This window comes from Euleptes europaea, chromosome 14 (genome assembly GCF_029931775.1).
Source record: "Euleptes europaea isolate rEulEur1 chromosome 14, rEulEur1.hap1, whole genome shotgun sequence".
Taxonomy (NCBI): Eukaryota; Metazoa; Chordata; class Lepidosauria; order Squamata; family Sphaerodactylidae; genus Euleptes; species Euleptes europaea.
The window spans coordinates 53,352,217-53,374,425 of NC_079325.1; the positions used below are offsets into that span (position 1 = coordinate 53,352,217).

The 22,209-nt window shown below is 47.3% G+C and overlaps 1 protein-coding gene across 1 annotated transcript in view; it reads left to right on the forward strand.

Annotated features, from left to right (window-relative positions):
- The window catches only part of PKN3 (protein kinase N3), a 63,568-nt gene that overhangs the window by 8,390 nt on the left and 32,969 nt on the right, over positions 1-22,209 (forward strand). The window contains exons 2-3 of the mRNA XM_056860180.1: positions 14,442-14,727; positions 21,569-21,720. Coding sequence (XP_056716158.1) covers positions 14,442-14,727; positions 21,569-21,720 — 438 coding nt within the window. The remainder of the gene's footprint in view (positions 1-14,441; positions 14,728-21,568; positions 21,721-22,209) is intronic.

Genomic DNA, 22,209 nt, shown 5'->3' on the forward strand with positions numbered 1-22,209 from the left:
AAGGTAGGTCAGTATTATCTCCATGTTGCAAATAGGGGGTGAGTTGAGGCGAAGAGATTGGATATCATCAGCTCTTGTGATCTGGCTTTTGAATCCTGCAGAACTGTTCTTCCAACGTTTCTTCCAAGAAAGGGAAGTAAGGTTGCCAACCTCCAGGTAGTAGCTGGAGATCTCTTGCTATTACAACTGATTTCCAGCTGATAGAGAGCAGTTCCCCTGCAGAAAATGGCAACTGGACTTTATGGCATTGAAGTCCCTCCCCAAACCCCGCCCTCCTCAGGCTCCTCCCCAAAAAGCTGCTGGTGGCGAAGATGGGAGGGACGGGTGTGTGTGTATGGCTTTGCTGTTAGTGGGCATGGAAGCACCTGTATCTGCAATCTGTTGCAGTCAAAGATGTTGATTCAAGATGCTTTATGTGAAGCTTGGGATGATCGTGCAATTATGAAGGAAAAACACTCTGCACATGTTCATAGGGCTTTATTTTCTTTGCTACACGGGATTAAGCCCTGGCTATTTATGATAGTATGTGAGGCTAACCCCTGATGAACTTTTGCTCAAGTAAAGCATTTGGAGCAAAGCATTGAAAGGAAGAAAGTAAGATTCTGGGGGGAAACCCTGAGGAAGATAGAGAAAGCCAAGTCTGGAGCATTTTTGAGGTGAAGATGGGTGGATTAGAGCAGGCCTTAATTTCTCGCCAGATCTTGCCTGAAATCTTTTGATGGTAAGTGCTCACTGCCTGAAACTCAGGAAGTAGGAATAAAGGAGTGACTTTGAGCATGTACAAAGTGCATTTCCCTATTTTAAATGGTGTATCTTAAAATACACGTACCTAAGAAAAATACATGAAAGTTATACAATAAAAACAACAGGTCCCGCTGTATCATAGCTAACATCTGTGAAACATACCCAAAGTATATTTTACAGGCAGCTGCAATTAAATGGATTTCATTCATGAGAAGGTATAACGGAATATGAGCCCAGTGCATTTTGCTTAGAGCAGTGGTTCCCAAAGTGGGCAGCACCATCCCCTGGGGGGCGGTGGGATTACCTAGGGGGGCACTAAGAGGCAAAGGGGCAGCAGGGGGGCGCTAGAGGTGGGCCCCTTCAATTGTGTTGTTGGATAGGGTAGGGGGCGATGGGGTTGAGTTTGTGGAACCAAGGGGGCGGTGGCCCGAAAAGTTTGGGAACCTCTGGCTTAGAGCATCCAATGTAGCCCCTGCACAAGCATCCCGTTCAGCGATAGGAAAGGCCGGCAGGGTTTAGAGGCAGGTTTGGGTCTTGGCCATTTGTGGTTAGAAAGACAAATTACCGGTAACGGGAATGATGGGTTTCATTAGGGGTTCTGTTTTATTTTGGATACAGTTAGAGATGTAACATTTCTGGAAATGTTGAAGCTGGTGGGGGGAAGCTTTTGTTTTTTTAATGGAATTGTTAGGAAATGTTGAAATTGATGAATGATTTCATCAGATCTAGACTTATTTTTCCACTTTTAATAGCTACAAACTGCTGTACCTTGTGCTACAACTTAGTAGGAAAAAGAAAAGCTGGGAAAAAAGCTTTTGTAGAAAACAGAATTCCCCAACGTTTTTTGGTCAGGAAATTGGGGTGGGGAAAGCTTTCAGCCTTTTTAATGCTCTGTGTTTGGAGTACAACCTTGTCTTAAAGAAGTGTTTTACTCATTCCAAATGCAAACAAATCCCCCCCCCGATACGCCCTCAAATTTTTCATATTTTCCCCATTGGAAACATGGGGGGGGTTTTTTAATGCTTTTCTGTTTGTTTTCTTCACAAGCAAGCCTTCACATCTCTAGACAGAAACAGTTTCATTCAGACTCGAGAGGACTTTGACACTGTATTGTCATACCCAGAATAGCTAATTGTGGTGGCGTTGCGGTAGATGCTTGCCATTTCTGTCAGATCGGTTCCTGGGATCTCCACGCCAGTACCAAAACAGCCAAATTTTCTGGCAATTTAATAATGCAACTATTATGATGTGGTAGTAAAAATAAGCTGTAGACCATATCACGTCAATAGGCCTCGGACCACGAACGAGTGAAATCACAAATGGTGCGGGTATGCTGAACAGCGACACTTCCTTTTGATAGAGAGCTGTGTATGTCTACAGGATATTCGGGTAGAGTTGTCAACCTCCAGGTAGTTGCGAATTCAAAGTGAAAGCACAAGCAAAAGTAAACCCACAATAAGGTTGCTACAACACAATATTGCTGTTTAGAAAAATATATTGAGAATAAAAATCTCACAAACACAACAGGAAATTTGCAGTTGGTCTAATATAGACCCAATCTAACGACGCAAAAAGCGTTACAAAATGGTAAGTATAGGCGAAAATGCTCAATTCGTTTCAAGTCCATACATATAAATTGCAACAAATTGCCTGATTGTTGCGATTTATATGTATGGACTTGAAACGAATTGAGCATTTTCGCCTATACTTACCATTTTGTAAAGCTTTTTGCGTCGTTATATTGGGTCTATATTAGACCAACTGCAAATTTCCTGTTTGCTCAACTGAGGTTGTGTTTGTGAATTTTTATTCTCAATATATTTTTCTAAACAGCAATATTGTATTGTAGCAACCTTGTTGTGGGTTTACTTTTGCTTGTGCTTTCACTTTGAATTCGCAACTCCTGAGTAGCACTTGTAGCCGGTTTTTGACTACTAACCTCCAGGTGGTAGCTGGAGATTTCCCGCTAGCACCACTGATCTCCAGCCAATAGAGATCAGTTCAACTGGAGAAAATGGCCCCTTTGGCAATTGGACGCTATGGCATTGAAGTCCCTCCCCTCCCAAACCCACCTTCCTCAGGCTCCACCCAAAAAACCTCCCGCCAGTAGCGAAGAGGGACTTGGCAACCCTGTACTCAGGACTCCTCATTCTCTCATGGTGCAGCTTGTTTTTCATTGAGTAAATACAAGCTTGTCTTAAAAGGCATTTCACTCATTCCAAAAGAGGAAATATTTCATAGGCGGGTGTTTTCAGATCTCCCCAGAATTGCCAATTTTTTCACCGTTGGGAAAAACTGGGGGGGGGGATTCCTTGGGGAAGAACGCCTCCCCCCCCAAAAAAAATTTCTGTCCCCTCCCCCAGATACGCAGTCTACTGTACTCTCTGGGAAAGTAGGAATCCTGGCAAGATATGGTTTATTAAGGGAGGAAATGGATGTTAGAGAACAGAGGTGGTAAAGATGGAGGAACTGTTATGCTCCCAAACGTGGTAGGTTGGTTGGAAAGGAGACGAGGTGGAAGGAGTGGTGGTGGAATTTGGGAGCCAGCGGAGCCTGATTTTATTTGCCCCAACAACCTTTCATTAGTGTTCAGCCTGTATTTTCAACTATAGTTTTTACCATTCAAGAGATCTAGAAACGTTGTTGACGAGCCAATGTACTTTAGTGGTTAGAGTACTGGATTAGGACCGGGGAGACCTGGATTCAAATTCTCACTCGCCATGAAACTTTTATCAGGTTCCACTTTCAAGCCTAACCTACCTCACAGGGTTGTTCTGAGGATTAAATAGAAGAGGGAACAATCGTGTATGTTGCCAAGGGTTGCCAGCTCCAGGTTTGGAAATGTTGAGGGTGGAGTCTAGGAGGGGTGGGGTTTAGGAAGGATATAATGCCATACAGCCCACCTTCCCAAGCAGCTATTTTCTCCAGGAGAAGTGGAATAAATGCTTTAGATAAATAAATAATAAGCAAGTGATCTATGTTGTCTGATCAGCTGTAATTCTGGGAGATCTCCAGCCCCTGCCTGGAGGGTGACAATCTTAAAATTGTTGCTGAGTGTCTTGAAGGAAGTGTGGGATAAAAATGAACTACATTTGAAAAAAATACACTTGGCAGTTTGTTAAAGTAAGTACTGAGTGACAGTAGTCTACATGAAAGAGAATATTTCTAAATGGGTAGCCATGTGAGTCCGTAGGAACAAAATAAAACAGTGGACCAGTGGTAACCATAAAGATTAACAAGATGTCATTCAAGCATTCATTCATTCATTTATATCCAACCTTTTCTTGTGGTTCAAGGTGGCTTACAATAATAGTTAAAAACATTTCCAGTTAAAAATAAAATGGCAAAGCCCAGTTCTCCCCCCCCCCGTTAAAAATGCCAAAAATAGGGTTGCCAACCACCAGGTGGTGGCTGGAGATCTCCCACTATTACAACTGATCTCCGGGCGACAGCGATCAGTTCCCCTGGAGAAAATGGCTGCTTCGGCAATTGGACTCGATGGCATTTAAGTCTCTCCCTAAACCCCGCCCTCCTCAGGCCCCACCCTAAAATCTCCAGGTATTTCCTAACCTGGAGCTGGCAACCCTACCTAAGCGTAAGGTTTTGTGTGTCAGGGATGCATCCCTTTTTATTCAAAATGTTGCAAATGAGAGGGGAGGGGTTACAAAGAGGCCAGCTTAAAACAAGAATGGTCACTCCACAAAGGGGGAGGTGAGGAGGACCACGGCCTTGAGAGAGATGCATAGCAAGGTTAACATAAAATCTGAAGCAAGATGTCTGTTCATCGCTTTGGGGGTATAAAAATATATTGAGAAACCAGCCATAGGTTGGTGGCTTGGGTGTTTTTGGCAGGGAGAGGAGAGTATGGAGGAAATACTTTTGCTCTCTTGTTCTTCAAAGTGTTGGCCGTCGGTGCTTTCTTTGTTTCAGTACTAAGGAGCCCGTTTCCTCGCTTTGTTAGGAGACTGACCCACCGCCCCTCTTCTCACATGGCCTTTCCACAGACCCCCTGAAATGCTACTTCCGGGGGAATGGGGCCCCAGGAATAGCAGCCATGCTTTTACAATGCAATTCTAAAGTCTCTCTTGTAGCAGCGCACCAGACCCGAAATGCATTTAACTGTTAACTGTTCTGTGTAATCTGCTCTCTCTGCTGGGATGATTTTGGAAAGGGTGAAAATGTGTCTTTATTTACGTTGGTTGTTCTGGCTAGAAATGAGTCGGCCAAAGTGAAGCACTATTAAGAGGCAGTGAAGCACTATTATGCATTCTTACTCCATTGGCATCAAAGGGACTTGGGGAGGGAGCTTTGGCTCAGAGCATCTGCTCATCATGCAGAAGGTCCCAGGTTCAATCCCCAGCATCTCTAGTTAAAAGCACCAGGTAGTAGGTGATATAGGGTTGCCATCCTCCGGGGGTGGTGGTAGATCTCCTGGGATTACAACTGATCTCCAGGCAATAGAGATTAGTTCACCTGGGGAGGATGGCTGCTTTGGAAGGTGGATTCGATGGCATTATACCCCATTGAAGTCCCTCCCCAAACCCCACCTTCCTCAGGCTCCACCCCCAAAATCTCCAGGTATTTCCCAACCCAGAGCTGGCAACCCTAATGGTGATATGAAAGACCTCTGCATGAGACCCTGGAGCTGCTGCCAGTCAGAGTGGACAATGCTGACCTTGATGGATCAACAGTCTGATGCAGGGAAGTGTACGTAGGACTCCTGCTGGGAGATTAACTCTCCCGTTGAAATCAGTAGAACCGGAGAGTTTGACTTCAGTTAGATCATGTCTTATGTGTGCAATAAACTCACATGTCATAAGCATTAAAAGACTAGTAGAAAAGAGCAAGAGCCCTGTAGCACCTTAAAGACTAACAAAATCTGAAGGTATCCGAAGAAATAAACTGTGACTGCCAGAAATTTTGTTAGTCTTTAAGGTGCAACTGGACTCTTGCTCTTTTCTCCTGCTACAGACACACTAACACAGCTACCCATTGTGCATTAAAGGAGTGTGAGTGAGGTTGTAACCCTACATCGCTGTATATTGTGCTATATAATCTTTTACTTCCTGGATAGTCTGTTGCTGCTCGTATCTGATGAAGGGAGCTTTGACTCTCAAAAGCTTATATCCCGATAATCTTGTTGGTCTCTAAGGTGCTTCTGGACTTGAATCTAACTGTTCTACTACAGACCGACCCAACTACCCTCTGAAATCTTTGTCTGCATCAGAAAATCCCTTTGCAAGTTATTGCTGTAGCTTAACATGGGGCAATATCCAGTGATAGGTTGGGTGCAGCTTCAGATGACCAAATTGTGACTGGGAGGCAGGCAGGCTAGAAGTTTGTTTTTTCCAAAGCATGAGATGTTTTACATGCCCTCCTTGAAGGGTGGGATAAAAATGTACTTGATATATTAAACAAAACCAGCATAAATTAATTTGAGTAGTCATTAGAATATTGAACGTTAGACCAATGAAACTGGGATCGATTGTTGTGAGGATTAAGGGGATAAGGGGAGTTATGCACATTGCCTTGAATTTTTTGGAGGAAGGGTTGAAATAAATCAGTAATGGCTTCCCCCAAGGAATCCTTGGGAGTTATATGTTTGGTGAATTCTCCATCAGAGATTCCTAGTCCTACCCCCTTATCACAAAAACCACACTTCCTATAATTCTGTGGGGAAAAGGGTATGTCTATTAAACCAGTTTCAGACTGTGGTGTAAATGTGCCCCTGACCCCTCTCCTTGAGGAACGATGGGGACTGGGTAGAGTTGCCAGGTCCCTCTTTGCTACCGGCAGGAGGTTTTTGGGGCAGAGCCTGAGGAGGGCGGGGTTTGGGGAGTGGAGGGACTTCAATGCCATAGAGTCCAATTGCCAAAGTGGCCATTTTCTCCAAGTGAGCTGATCTCTCTCAGTTGGAGATCAGTTGTAATAGCAGGAGATCTCCAGCTAGTACTTGGAGGTTGGCAACCCTAGGGCTTGAGAGTGCATTCATGGGGGAGAATCAGACTTCTTTTCTTGTTTCTTTGTTGCTGTAGCTTTTATTTACTGGATCACTTTTTCTTGGGCAGGGGACAATAAATATGAATTAGAAGATCATTAAAAATCTGTCCCAAACATACGTAGAATCCCTTTCAAAATGTACTTTTGCAAACTCCTCTTGTACGCTGTGCAAACAGACTTTTGAATTTCCGCACCTTGGTTAATATTTATCCAGAATATTCGGAGGCCCTGCACATGTCCTTTGGCAACTAAAAGCTTTTATTTTTCCCGCTCTGGGACTTTGGCTCAGCTCCTGGACATCTGACTCATTGGGGTGAGAACTTCCTGAAGTCAGGATGTTAAATGAAAGCCACTTTGTCCTGTTTCCTGTTCTTGCAGCTGACCTTTCCAGGAGTTCAGAGTTCTGAAACTCTGGTTTGGCTTTATGCTGCTTTTTGAAAAGAGATTTTAAAAGTATTTTTGAGATGTTCTGTACAAAATATAAGTATGTTCTGTGCTGGGGAATGTGAAGTAGTGTTAAACACAAAAAATAATGCTGCAAATGGGGATTTTGGTGGAAATTGCCATCCCTTTTTAAGAAAACCTGCCTTAAGGCTGGTTTATAGGTGTGAGAGATCCCCTCTCTCTGAGTTTACTTCTCCAAATCAAATGTTCAGACGTTGATAAAGAAACAAAGGATTTATTGAAGACATCAGGAGATGAGACAGGCACAGGTAGAAAGCTGCAAGTGAGGGGCTATTCGGTTTTACAGAATATATTGACTCCAGGGCACTGGGGCACTGGGGTTCACACTTATTGTTATGGGAAGTTACAAGCTTGGCATAATACAAAACATCAGACGAGTCCCAGGAAGTCTGGTGAAGCTATCACACTTCCAAGGCCGCATCGGCCTGAGGGAGTACTGACAGGAAGAACAGCGGGGGGGGGGGGAAGATACTAGGGGCAATCAGGCCTGGCGCCTGAGACCAGAAGGTGTGAACTGCTTTTACGAGTTCGCTGATAACAAAGCAAAAGCAGGTGATGGAAAGCAGAGACACATAGACAGAGACCCTCACATTCTGCCCCCCTTAAGGCCCCCCTCCAGGGTTCTCGAGAGGGCGAGGCTTATCGGGATAAGCGAGGTGGAATTCTTGGATCAAGCGAGGGGCCGCCATGTGGGGTGCGGCCACCCACTCGTCGTGAGCGGACCCAAGGTTTTTCCACCGAACAAAGTAAAACAGTTTCCCTTTTTTCCATTTGGAATCTAAAACCTTGGATATTTCCAAATGGGTATCTCCCCCTACCACGGTAGGAATCTCGTGTGCGGGAGGGGGGTGGAACTGGGGAGCTGGCACATAAGGTTTGAGGAGGCTTATATGAAAGACTGGATGGACCCCCTTGAGGGTCTTTGGGAGTTCCAGTTCCACGGTAACCTCATTGATTACTCTGGTAATGGGGAAAGGTCCCACATAACGGTCGCTCAATTTTTTGCAGGGACGCAGAGAGCGGAGGTTTTTAGTGGATAGATAGACTTGCTCTCCCACCTTAAGCTCCCATCCCAGAGACCGGTGTTTGTCTGCCTGTTCCTTGTACTTGCTTTTTGCCCTCTCAAGATTCTTGAGCAGCCATGGCCAGGTAGATTTGACTACCTGAATCCACTCCTGAAGATCAGGGGTGGACTGGAGCTCTGGCGTGACGGGAGCGGAACCGAAAGGACCGAATTCCGTCCCGTATATTACTTGGAAGGGACTAAAGCCGGTAGAGGAATGAGGCGCATTGTTGTACGCATATTCGGCAAATGGCAGCAGGTCGACCCAGTCGTCCTGGTGGAAATTTACATAGCAGCGCAAATAACATTCTACCACAGCGTTTACTCGTTCCGTTTGACCATCCGTCTGGGGGTGATAGGCGGAAGAAAGGCCCTGTTCCTCCACCCCCATTAGCTTCAGGAAGGCTCGCCAAAATTTGGCAACAAACTGGACCCCCCGGTCGGAGAGGACCTTCCTCGGGATCGAGTGTAGCCTGAGGACGTGTGTGACGAACAGTTTAGCCAAGCCCTGGGCTGAAGGAAGACCTGCACATGGAACGAAATGGACCTGTTTGGAAAAGAGGTCCGTGATTACCCAGAGAACCGTCTTTCCCCGACTTGGAGGTAGGTCGGTGATAAAATCCATGGCGATGACTTCCCAGGGTCGGGAGGGGTTCTCAAGCGGTTTGAGGAGCCCTGGGGGTTTTCCCATCCGTCTTTTGGCTGTGGCGCAAGTGGGGCAGCTGCGCACGTACAGCTCTACATCGGATCTCATACCGGGCCACCAAAACTGCCTCCGTACCAGGTGAAGAGTTTTTATGAAACCAAAATGACCCGCCAACCTGGCACCATGTACAAGTCCCAATACCTCTTTACGAAGGGAGGATGGGACATATAGTTTTCCCCCTTGCACCCACCAGGTGTTGGTTCGTTCCAAGCCCGTGGGGAGGAGATGGTGCTCCTCCTCCTGTAAGGAGGCATCCCGGAGTCGCTGTTGGAAGGCTTCCGGGATACCTTTGAGCGTAGGGGGGGTGTCAGGTCGTTGGGCTTGGGACCGGGTAGTGACAGCTAAGCTAGGAACCTCCCCTCGCTGCTCAGGAGTGAACAGGGAGTCGACTGGGCGATCGAAATCATTGCGATACTGGGGAAGTCGTGACAAAGCGTCAGCTAGGGCATTCTCTTTGCCAGGGACATGCTTGAGGGTGAACCGGAATTTTGCGAAGAATTGGGCCCACCGAATTTGTTTGGCGTTGAGCTTTCTAGCTCCCTTGAGAGCCTCGAGATTCTTGTGATCGGTACACACTTCAAACGGCAGCTCGGCACCTTCTAAAAAGTGCCTCCATATGGTGAGGGCATGTTTGACCGCCGCCGCCTCCTTCTCCCAAATAGCCCAGTTGATTTCGGACTGGGAAAACTTCTTGGAGAAGTAGGCGCAAGGTCTCAACCCCCCCCCTTCATCCCTCTGCAATAGGGCCCCGCCCATGGCCACATCCGAGGCATCCACTTGCACCACAAAAGGCTTGGTGCAATCCGGGTGGGCCAAAACGGGTTCGGATGAAAAAAGCAGCTTTAAACGTTCAAAAGCTTGCTGGCACTGGGGGGACCATTGCAAACGGGCTGAGGGAAGCGCGGCGCTAGCCCCCTTGTCCTTGGTACGCAACAGGGCAGTGAGGGGAAGCGCAACTTGGGCAAAGTTGGGAATGAAGTTGCGGTAAAAGTTAGCGAATCCCAAAAACTGCTGAAGCTGGCGGCGGGTAGTGGGGGGTTCCCAATCCCACACCGCCTGGACCTTTGCGGGGTCCATTTCTAACCCTTGGTGGGAAATCACGTACCCAAGAAATGTAATGGAAGGTTGGTGGAACTCACATTTGGACACCTTAGCATATAGTTTGTGCTCCCGCAGCCGCTGGAGCACTTCTCGCACTAGGCGCACATGGTCTTCCATGGTTTCAGAGTAAATAAGGATGTCATCGAGAAATACCACCACCCCCCGAAACAGCAAATCATGCAAAACCTCATTAATTAATTGCATAAACACACTGGGAGCCCCCGAAAGTCCGAAAGGCATGACTAGGTATTCAAACATTCCAAAACAGCTGGAAAAGGCTGTTTTGGGTTCGTCTCCTTCTTTAATGCGAATGCGGTGGTATGCTTCCACTAAGTCCAGTTTGGTGAAGATTCGGCCCTCCTTTAATTGTGCTAGAAGGTCGGGAATAAGAGGGAGAGGGTAAGCGTTAGACTGGGTGACGGCGTTTAGCCTACGAAAGTCAATGCACAGTCTTAAATCTCCCGTCTTTTTCTTCACAAAGAAGGCTGGGGCCGAATAAGGAGCCTTGGAAGGGCGTATGAAACCCCTCGCCAAGTTGGCATCCAGATAGTCCCGTAACACCGCCTTTTCACTAGGGCTCATGGGGTAAACCTTCCCTTTAGACAGTTTGCCTTCCCCCACAATTTCGATGGCGCAGTCCGTCTCTCTGTGGGGGGGTAGTTCGTCACATTCTCTAACATCAAAGACGTCCGCAAACTGCGAGTATTCAGTGGGCAGTTGAGGAGGAACGGTGGCTGGGGGGGGAGACCCTACCACAGCGGCGGCCGGAGACCGGACAACCCGTTCCTTGTCATGTAAACTACAGGGGTTTTCGGGAAACGAGAGCACCCGTTCAACCCAGTCGATGGACGGGTTGTGTCCCCGTAGCCAGTTCATCCCTAATACCACCGGGGTTACTATAGGGGCGATGGTAAAATACAAGCGTTCCCAATGTTCCCCCACGGACATAATCACGGCTGCAGTTCTGTGGGTCACCGGACCCCGTTTAAAATCACTCCCGTCCATTTGGGAAAAGCGGAGGGGTCCCGGAAGCCGCTTGCGCCGGACTCCCAGTTTCTTGGCTGTGTCCTCACTAATCATGGTGCGGGCACACCCCGAGTCAACCAAAGCGGGGAATTCTAAACTGGGACCCCCTTTTGGTAGGGAAAGGTGAACACGCACATATACATTGTCCTCTTGGGCGCTTACCATCGGTGGAGCTCCTTGCACAACAACAGGGGCGGTCTGCTGCGGAGCCCCCTCTACAGCAGACCGACGGCGTTTTTTGCCGGCTGTTCCCACTCTTCCTCCTCGCTGGAAGAGGGGGAAGGAGTGGTGGCGGTCGGGGACCCGTCCGAATCAAAAGTGGTACTTGTAATCCGGGACCCCGTCGGGCCAGTAGAAGTGGAGGCTCCGTCCTGGGGGCGCGCATGGAGAGCGGAGGGTGCGCCGGAACGTCGGCCCGGCGGTCCGCTCCTGCGGCGGGGCTGGTCCTCGGCAGTCGCCTTCTGTGGTTCAGTCGGGGCTTGGCGTGGGGGGTTGGGACGGCCCGAACGAGAGGGGCACTGTGACGCAAAGTGTCCCTTACCTCCGCAGGTCAGGCAGACACCGGTCTCAAAACGCTTGCGGCGTTCAGCAGCCGAGGGACCCCCGCTGCCCCCCAGTCGGAAGTCTCGGCCCCGGTCGCTCCGGGGTCTCGGGTCTCGTCCAATGCGTTGTTTGGACAAGGTCAAAAGTTGTTTGCGATTCTCGATGTCGGCAGCGTGGCGAACCCAACCTTCCACATCCGGGGGGTTCCCTTGCATGAAGGCCCAATGTTGGAGGTCCGGGTTGAGGCCCTCCCTGAAACACTGTACCAAAGTGGCCTCACTCCAGTCCAGGATTCGGCTGGCCAGTGACTGGAACTCACTTGCATACTGCGCCACCGACTTGGTCCCTTGGCGCAGTTGCATCAGGGAGGCTTTAGCCCGCTCTCCCAGAGTCGGGTCCTCAAAGCGGTTTCGGAGTGCTACCATAAACTCGTCCAGGGTTCGCAGCACCGGCGAGCGGAGTTCATACTGCAACACCATCCAGGCGGCCGCCTCCCCTTGCAGTAAGGAAGCCACGTACTGCACCCGGGACTCCTCGGAGGTGAAGGTTCGGCCTTGTTCTCGCATAAAAATGTCCACTTGGACCATGAAAAAGGTCAACTGGTCCCCTGAACCGTCATACGTGACTTTCAGGTCCCGACGGGACGGGAGGCTAGGAGGCGCGGGAGGGGCTGCCGGTGCTCCGTCCGGGAGATTGCCGGCGGGCGGTTGCACTTTCAGCGCGTCCAGGGCCGCTGCCATCTCACCTATCACCCGCTGCATGGTTTCCATCTGCTCCTGCATAGCTTGGCGATCCTCCTGCCACTGCTTGCGTTCTTCCTCCATCAGGGCCTCCTTGCGTGCCGGGTCCCCTTCGAGTCCCGTGCTGGGGAAGGCCAACCGGCGATCCTTCGCCGCGGTTCGGGAGAGAGACCAACCCTTGGGGGAGTCCAGCCAATTGTTAAAAAGTCCTCGGGGACGTCCGTCCCGGCCTTGGTCGGGGATGGGATCCCTAGGCTTCTTTGGCTTGGCACCCTCCTCCTTGGGGTCCGGTTTCTCCGGCACCACCGGTTCATTCGGTGCGTCAGGGGTAGTAGGGGTGTTTTCCTCGTCGCCTTGCATTCTGTCCCAAAAGGTACAGCAGCAGTCCGAGAGGCAGAGACTTGCAGCTTAATGTGAGAGATCCCCTCTCTCTGAGTTTACTTCTCCAAATCAAATGTTCAGACGTTGATAAAGAAACAAAGGATTTATTGAAGACATCAGGAGATGAGACAGGCACAGGTAGAAAGCTGCAAGTGAGGGGCTATTCGGTTTTACAGAATATATTGACTCCAGGGCACTGGGGCACTGGGGTTCACACTTATTGTTATGGGAAGTTACAAGCTTGGCATAATACAAAACATCAGACGAGTCCCAGGAAGTCTGGTGAAGCTATCACACTTCCAAGGCCGCATCGGCCTGAGGGAGTACTGACAGGAAGAACAGCGGGGGGGGGGAAGATACTAGGGGCAATCAGGCCTGGCGCCTGAGACCAGAAGGTGTGAACTGCTTTTACGAGTTCGCTGATAACAAAGCAAAAGCAGGTGATGGAAAGCAGAGACACATAGACAGAGACCCTCACAATAGGTAGTTTTAGAACAGATTGGCAGTTTCAGCTGAAGGGAGAGGGCACAGATGTATGGTTGCCAGGTCCCTCTTCGCCACCGGTGGGAGGTTTTTGGAGCGGAGCCTAAGGTGGGCACGGTTTGGGGAAGGGAGGGACTTCAATGCCACAGAGTCCAATTGCCAAAGCGGCCTTTTCTCCAGGCGAACTGATCTCTATCGGATGGAGATCAGTTGTAATAGCAGGAGATCTCCAGCTAGTACCTGGAGGTTGGCAACCTTACACAGATGTGTTGTCAGGTCCGAAGTGTGGAAAAGAGCCAGAGGAAGCTGTGAGTTGGCTGTAAATGAAGCCTGTTGGGGTTTAGGGTCCGAATCTGGACCCCTGAGCAAAAGTCAAGGATGGGCCCCACACCCCCCCTTTATTCCCACTGAGCAAGACTAAAGCTCTGCATTTTCACAATGCACCACAGTTTGCATTTTGACTTTGCTTTCTTTCCACCACCCTTTTTTTATCACTCCCACTGGCCATATGGGACCACTCAGTGAAAGGCCATAGGTAATTGCTCAAGCTGCCCTATGAGTAAGACCACCCGTGAGCTTTGTGTGTGCCGTCGGTTTTTAGGGGAGAGGCATAGTTGCGTGGTGCGGCATGTGTTTTTCCAGTTGTGACCAGAAGGTCCCTGGTTCAGTCCCCAGCATCACTATTTAAGTGTTCTCAGGTGATGTGAATAGGGTTGCCAACCTCCGGGTACTAGCTGGAGATCTGCTATTACAACTGATCTCCAGCCGATAGAGATCAGTTCCCCTGGAGAAAATAGACGCTTTGGCAATTGGACTCTGTGGCACTGAAGTCCCTCCCCTCCCCAAACCCCACCTTCCTCAGGCTCCACCCCAAAAACCTCCCGCTAGTGGCGAAGAGGGACCTGGCAACCCTAGATGTGAAAGAGACACTGCACTTTCTGTCTGTTCCAATTGATCGCAGCTCTCCAGTGTCTCTGGCCAAGAGAGTTTTTCCAAGTCCTCCTTCCTGATATCCTTTTAAGTATAGATGGCTCCTTCTGCATGCAGAAGAGGTAATCTACCACAACCCTTCATGAGAAGCCATTGTAAGAGAGCAAACTTATCATTGCTACCCTAAAGCACCACATTTGTCTGTAGGGCATTGTCTCATCCTTGTCATTCTCTCTTGTTGGAACTGAACCCACTGTAGGACAGCTGCCTCCAGCAGTTGAACAACGGTGCGAACTTCATGGATCCAGGCTTCCAACAGAAGCTTGAAGACGAGAAGGAGCTCATCCATCGAGCCATCCAGAAGGAGCTGAAGATGAAGGAAGGGGCGGAAAACCTGCGCCGGGTGACCACCGACAAGAAGAACCTGGTGCACGTGGACAATGTCTTGAAATCTTCCAAGCGCAAACTGGAGCGGCTGCACTTGGAACTCCAACAGCTCAATGCCCGGATAGTGGCCACTAAGAAAGAGAAGGAGAAGACAACAGGTGGGTGCGTGCAAGGGGCCAGGGAAGGATGTGGGGGTGAGTGATGGGGCCCAACTGGGCATCGTCTGTGGCTAGTCTTCCTGAATTACTTGCCCCATGCACATGGTGATGGGCACAGTCCCTCTGGAGGGAAGGGCTGCATTTTGTGGGGGACCTATAGGCAGTCACCTTGGGTGCCCGTCATTTGGAGAGACCGCCTGTCATTGAGGGGACAATCGCAGGGTTTGGCCCTGCCTCAGCAGTGTTTCCTAAGAATGTAAGAAATGCCCTGCTGAATTGGCAAATTGCAAAAACAAAAAGATGGTAAAGTGATAGCAGCAGATTAAAATCAACACGTGGTTAATGCTAGCAGGTAGGAGTTAAGACCAGCGTGCTGTGGTGGTTGGACTTGGGTCTGGGAGACCTGGGTTCAAATCCCCGCTCTGCCATGGAAGCTCACTGGGTGACCTTGGGCTGGTCATGTACTTTCAGCCTAGCCTACCTCACAGGGTTGTTGTGAGGATAAAATGGAGGAGAGGCGAATGATGTAAGCTGCTTTGGGCCCATATTGACAAGAAAGGCAAAGGAAGTAATTAAATAAAAATAGTGTAACTAACACCCAGATTAAAAGCAGCAAAAAAATTAAACAAATGAACTTCTTCCTATGTTAATAAAAAATAAAAGGCATAGAGCTTTGCATCTGTCTGCCATCGCCAGAAGACTGATGATGGTTCTTGGAAGGTTTAAAAGAAGATATGAAGAAAGAATGAACTAGCCAGGGGGTGCTAAAAGCAATCCAGAATGCAAGAAGGAAAGAAAACTGTGAGCAGCACAGGCTTCGACCACCCTGCCCCACCCCCTCCCATATGCTTGCATACCCAAGTATGTACTTTGTGTCTGGGGCTTTGAGAACTGGTATGTTTGGGGAACTGGCACTAAATATAATAAGACTGAAGGATTGTATTTGGAGGTACATGGGGGTGGGGTTAATCTGCTGGTGGTCCCAGAGAATTCCTGAGAATCAAGCCTGCTGCTGTCTTCATAGTCCCACCCCTTACCTGCATAGCCCTTCCCTGGAATTGTTGGTATGGTAAGAAGAGGGGAATGTTGTTTCCAACCTGGTCTTCAGCCTGCTTCTTTCAGCTGCTGATTTTTTTTAAATTGTTTTTTTGTGCTGTGTTGGAAGTTCCCTAGAGAATCCCTTTGACCGTGTGATGGCCTTATGTAATGCACAAATAAGCTGGCTTTTATAGAGAACTTGGCAAAATGCCTGTCCTAAGAACGTCAGAGCCCTTCTGGAGCAGACCAAAGGTCCCTGTAGCATCCTTTCCCTCGTAGTGTGCAACCGGATGGCCTGTGCAGTCCCCAAGTAGGGCCGTTCTCTGTTGCTGCCTCTGGCAACCGGCTTCCAGAGAGATGCTACCTGTGAAATGGAAGTCCTATTTAGCCAGTGGGGCAGATGGCCATTGATGGACCGCTCCTCTCAGCGTGGTATAGTGGTCAGCAGTGGTGGACTCTAAACCGGAGAACCGGGTTCATTTCCTCACTCTTCCCCATGAAGCCTGCTGGGTGACCTTGGGCCAGTCACAGTTCTCTCCGAACTCTCTCAGCCCCACCTACTTCACAAGGTGACTGTTGTGGGGAGAGGAAGGGCAGGCAATTGTAAGCCAGTTTGAGACTCCTGAAAGGCAGAGAAAATTGGGGTATAAAAACCAACTCTTCTCCTTTTCCTCCTGGAATTTACTTAATCCTCTTTAAAAGTTAGTGGTCACTGCTACATTATGTGGGAATGAGTTCTTCAGGTTAATTGTGGATCGTCTGAAACAGGCTGTCCTGAGTCTACTGTGGAGTGGCAACAGAACTGGCGTGGGCTGTCCACCACTGGGGCCTTAGGCAAAATCAGTTCGGTGCCCCTGATGGACACACCAGTCCTGTTGGAGAGCTCATAGTTTGGTGGCGGAATATATGCCTTGCATGCAGAAGGCCCCAGATTGCTACCAGTGAAAAAGAATCTCCGATAGCTGGTGTGGGGAAAGATCTTTCCCCCCACTTGCTCTGGAGGGCCTAGCCCTAGGTGGACTGCTTGGGTTGCTTGGGTATAGCACTGCTTCCTCTGGTTCCTCTCTGCCTTCTGTGTGTACAGAGAAACATTTGTTTTATTTAGAATATTGAAAAGCAGCCTGAATAGCCCTGAATAGCCTGATCTTGCCGGAGCTTGGAAGCTAAGCAGGATTGGCCACGGTTAGTACTTGGATCGGAGACCACCAAGGAAGACTGGAGTCTCTATGCAGAGGCAGGCAATGGGAAACCATTGTTCATCTCTTGCCTCGAAAACCCCGTGGTGCTCGGGGCTCTGTGAATCGGTAACCTCTTGATGGCACACAGTTATTATTAAATGATGCCTCTCCAGTGACCCGCTCGAGGATGCTTACTAAGTAAAAACAATACGATGCAATACTAATTTTAAAAATAAGCATTATAAATAACACCAAGCCATTAAAAAAAAGCTAAGCCATAAAAACAACATGAACATACATTCAGCAACTGAAACTGACATTCATAAAGCAGTCCCCATCCAGGAAGCAGACCATAAAAACAGCTTACGAAGATGCAACCCCACAGTTGAAAGCCTGAGTTAAAACAAAAGGACCAAAAGAACAGTAAGGTGGGGCCACCAGATGAACCACAAGGGGTGAGGTGCATTCCAAAGATATGGGGCTGCTACTGAAAAAGCCCTGTCTACTTTCTTCACCTTGGAAGGTTGGGGTGGGGACAAACAGAGAACAGGGCTCGAGAAGAGGATCTAACCCAGCAGGCTAGACGGTAGTTAAGGTTGACAGGTCCCTCTTCGCCATCGGCGGGAGGTTTTTGGGGCGGAGCCTGAGGAGGGCAGGGTTTGGGGAGGGCCTTCAATGCCATAGAGTCCAATTGCCAAAGCGGCCATTTTCTCCAGGGGAACTGATCTCTATCAGCTGGAGATCAGTTGTAATCCCGGGAGATCTCCAGCTAGTACCTGGAAGTTCAGGAAAAAAGAACTAGCACGACTCAATTAGGAAAATGAACAATTCATTAAAGTGCTATAAATGAAACCACCACAAGTGTGCAATATATACAGTATAAACAATGGAATACAAGGAGCAAATGGAAAAAATCCAAAGTCCAACGGTCTTATCCTATTCCAAAATCTTCTGATCCAAACGTAGATTCAAAGTCCACATAAGTCCAAGGTAGTATCAAGAAAAACAGAAGGAGGAAACGCTATTCCGGATATCTTAGCGCTTTCACCAAAGCATAGCTGCATCAGCCTATAAAATTTACATAATATTTTTGATAATATTTTTTGATTTTCCATTTATGTATAATCAATAATAAATAAATATAAGGATAGACAACAATAATATATAATAGCTTACCTCTTAGTGTGTTAGAAGGCATACTAATTGGGAGGAGTATAATTCACACAGTTTTAATTTTTTCTTTTTATCATTCAAACGTATTAGTTTTGTATATAAGGGGTTTTTTTGCAGTTTTTTGTAGTTTTTATGCTCCCAAAAAAGGGCTGCTAAACCTTCCGGTCCTAAGTTGGATTGTAATGTACTGCGTAAGCAGATATAGAGCTCATGGGTCACATGTTGTTATTGCTGCTGGATTCTTAAAGGCACAGTGTCAAAAAGGTAGCTCAATTCATAGAAAACAGGACAAATCAAATTCATTATTTAACCCATTGGGGGCTAAAGTATTAAATAAATGTATGAAGCGCATTTCATTTTGAAGGAGCACTTTCTGTACATCCCTATGGTCATGTGGATGATCACGGTAGACCCACAACACAAAAAACCTCATATCGGTTTCAGAATGTTTATATTTCACAAAGTGGCTGCTTAGTGGGGCCTCAAAATTCAAAGAGCGCAATCTCGATCTGAGTTCTCCTATGCGCAACTGAACTGGGCGAATGGTGCTCCCAATGTATAATTTAGAACATTTACACGTGACCGCGTAAATTACGTGGCTTGTGGCACAATTCGAGAAGTGTCTTAATTGAAATCTAAAGTCTGAGGTCGCTGAGCGGAACTCCTTGACAGGAAGACTCAGCGGGCACACGGAGCATTTCCCACATTTAAAATGGCCGACGGCCGAGACCCGTTGCGCAGGTTTCTTAAGAAAATCAGAGTGTACTAGACGGTCCCTAAGAGCTTCAGTCTTACGCATTCCAAAAATTGGTGGAACGTTGCATCCAGGAATGTCTTGGATAATGTGCCAATGTCTTCTAATGGCTTGTTTAATTGCAAAGGAATGTTTACTATAAGTTAGAGAGCAGTACACATTCTGTTTTGGAGTTGGTGTTTTTTTTGGAGAACAAGCATTGACGTTCTCTCTCGTTGGCTCTATTCCAGGCTTGAGAAACGACCTGAGGTGGATATCCTCTTTTAGTTAAAGAGACAGTCATTTTTTCTGAGGCTTTTTCAAAGTCAGCAGCACAGGTTGCATTTCTTTTTAATCTAAGAAAGTTACTGAAGGGAAGATTATTTTTAAGATGAGCCGGGTGATTGGAAGCAGTAACTTTCTTGGAAGCAGTAACTTTCTTGGATGCAACGTTCCACCAATTTTTGGAATGCGTAAGACTGAAGCTCTTAGGGACCGTCTAGTACACTCTGATTTTCTTAAGAAACCTGCGCAACGGGTCTCGGCCGTCGGCCATTTTAAATGTGGGAAATGCTCCATGTGCCCGCTGAGTCTTCCTGTCAAGGAATTTCGCTCAGCGACCTCAGACTTTAGATTTCAATTAAGACACTTCTCGAATTGTGCCACAAGCCACGTAATTTACGCGGTCACGTGTAAATGTTCTAAATTATACATTGGGAGCACCATTCGCCCAGTTCAGTTGCGCATAGGAGAACTCAGATCGAGATTGCGCTCTTTGAATTTTGAGGCCCCACTAAGCAGCCACTTTGTGAAATATAAACATTCTGAAACCGATATGAGTTTTTTTGTGTTGTGGGTCTACCGTGATCATCCACATGACCATAGGGATGTACAGAAAGTGCTCCTTCAAAATGAAATGCGCTTCATACATTTATTTAATACTTTAGCCCCCAATGGGTTAAATAATGAATTTGATTTGTCCTGTTTTCTATGAATTGAGCTACCTTTTTGACACTGTGCCTTTAAGAATCCAGCAGCAATAAAACATGTGACCCATGAGCTCTATATCTGCTTACGCAGTACATTACAATCCAACTTAGGACCGGAAGGTTTAGCAGCCCTTTTTTGGGAGCATAAAAACTACAAAAAACTGCAAAAAAAACCTTTTATACAAAACTAATACGTTTGAATGATAAAAAGAAAAAATTAAAACTATGAATTATACTCCTCCCAATTAGTATGCCTTCTAACACACTAAGAGGTAAGCTATTATATATTATTGTTGTCTATCCTTATATTTATTTATTATTGATTATACATAAATGGAAAATCAAAAAATATTATCAAAAATATTATGTAAATTTTATAGGCTGATAAAGCTATGCTTTGGTGAAAGCACTAAGATATCCGGAATAGCGTTTCCTTCTTCCGTTTTTCTTGATACTACCTTGGACTTATGTGGACTTTGAATCTACGTTTAGATCAGAAGATTTTGGAATAGGATAAGACCGTTGGACTTTGGATTTTTTCCATTTGCTCCTTGTATTCCATTGTTTATACTGTATATATTGCACACTTGTGGTGGTTTCATTTATAGCACTTTAATGAATTGTTCATTTTCTTAATTGAGTCGTGCTAGTTCTTTTTTCCTGCATTTGCTGTTACTAGTATTGTGAGTATTTTTTGCAGTACCTGGAAGTTGGCAACCCTAACAGTAGTTTATTTAAAATCTATCCTGCTGCTGAGTTCCTTGATCCCAAGGCAACATTCAACAATGAATGTTAGAGCAATTAAAATACTACAATAAAATGTCAGTATGCTCACCTTTTAAACCCAGTGGTAAGAAGCTGTACAATTGAAATATGGTGGCAATGGAGAACATGTACTATGTACTGAAAAGGCTGTGAAAAAGGATCTTGGATTGCAGTTGCTGGGATTGACCTCCCATTGCTGTAGCCCGGAGGTCTTCAACTGCTGGGTCGGGACCCATCTGCTGGGACGCAGGGCCCCAACAGAGCTGTTGGTTTGGAGTTGTTTTCTTTTTGGAAGGGCCCGCTGCTGAGGCCCCTATGTAGAAAGCAAGTGGGTGGCAAGCCCCCCCACCCCCCTTTGCATGATGAGAAATGTAGCAGGACCTCAAGGCGAAGCCACTGGGTGCTGGGGAGGATTCCTTTTTAGCACAGACGGGTTAGAGGATGTGTCTCTTCCTCTTCCTGTCATGTCACTCTGATGTCACATGCTTTCCAGTCAGTGCTGTGGGCTGCCACTTGGGTTTTCAAGCCAGGTGTGGAAAGGTTGAAGACTACTTACCTGTAGACTCTGTCTGAGTAGGCAGCGTTGAACTAGATGGGTCAGTGGACTGACTGTGCTTTCCCACATGCTGAATAATACATTTCCGTGGTAGTTTGCAAGTGGATTTTACCATTTCAAACTGAAATCCAGTTGCAAAGTGCATTGAAAGTGTATTAATCAGCACACGTAAAAGTAAATCTTAGCTTCATATGTTTAGTTTCAAGGCTGACCACTGTAGGACAGAGGGATCCTTATTCTTGAATGCATGTCCAGCAAGGTGGTTAAAGGAATTAATTTGTAGCCATTAGCATTTTGGACTTTTCCTAAGGGAACAGTTTTGTTTCTGATCCCCTTGTTTGGGTAATGCTGAGATCTGATGGGGCTTGGGTAAGGCAACGTAATGGGGTGTCTGGTTTGGCTTGCGCAGAGGGAAACGTGTCCCCGGACCCTTGTCTCTGGGAAAGGAACCCGAGCCCCGTGACGAGGAGAATAGAGGCTCTGAAGAAACAGCTTCACATCGAGCTGAAGGTGAAGCAGGGAGCGGAGAACATGATCCAGATGTATTCGAGTGCCCCAAGGGTGAGTCCGACTAAACAGAAGAGGCCGAATCACATGCTGAGGCAGATCTTTACTCGATGCTGTAAAAACATTTTTTTATTTAAATGGCTTTTTGTTTCGTGGTAACGTGGTTTTCATATTATAAATTTGAGTTGAATGTTCATTGATAGCTGCTCTGGAGAGTCCATCTGAGCTCCTAATAGTAAGCTGCTTAGAATTTTGGCAGGATGTCGAAATACATCAACATCTAAATACATCAACATCTAAAGTTCCCAGGGATGCATCAAATACTAGCTTAAGGCCCAAAATAGAAGCCAGGACGGGAATGTGCCAGCAAGGCTTGACTGGCCCTTTGACTTGCCAGGAATGTTGGCAGGTGGGCCACTATGGTGGAGGACAGCTGGCAGCCAGGAGCAGAGGGAGCCAAGTGGGCCCTGGAGGCGATGGCATCAGGGTGGGCATACCTGGGCCCCTTGCCAAGGGCCAAGCCAAGCAGATCTGGTGATGCAG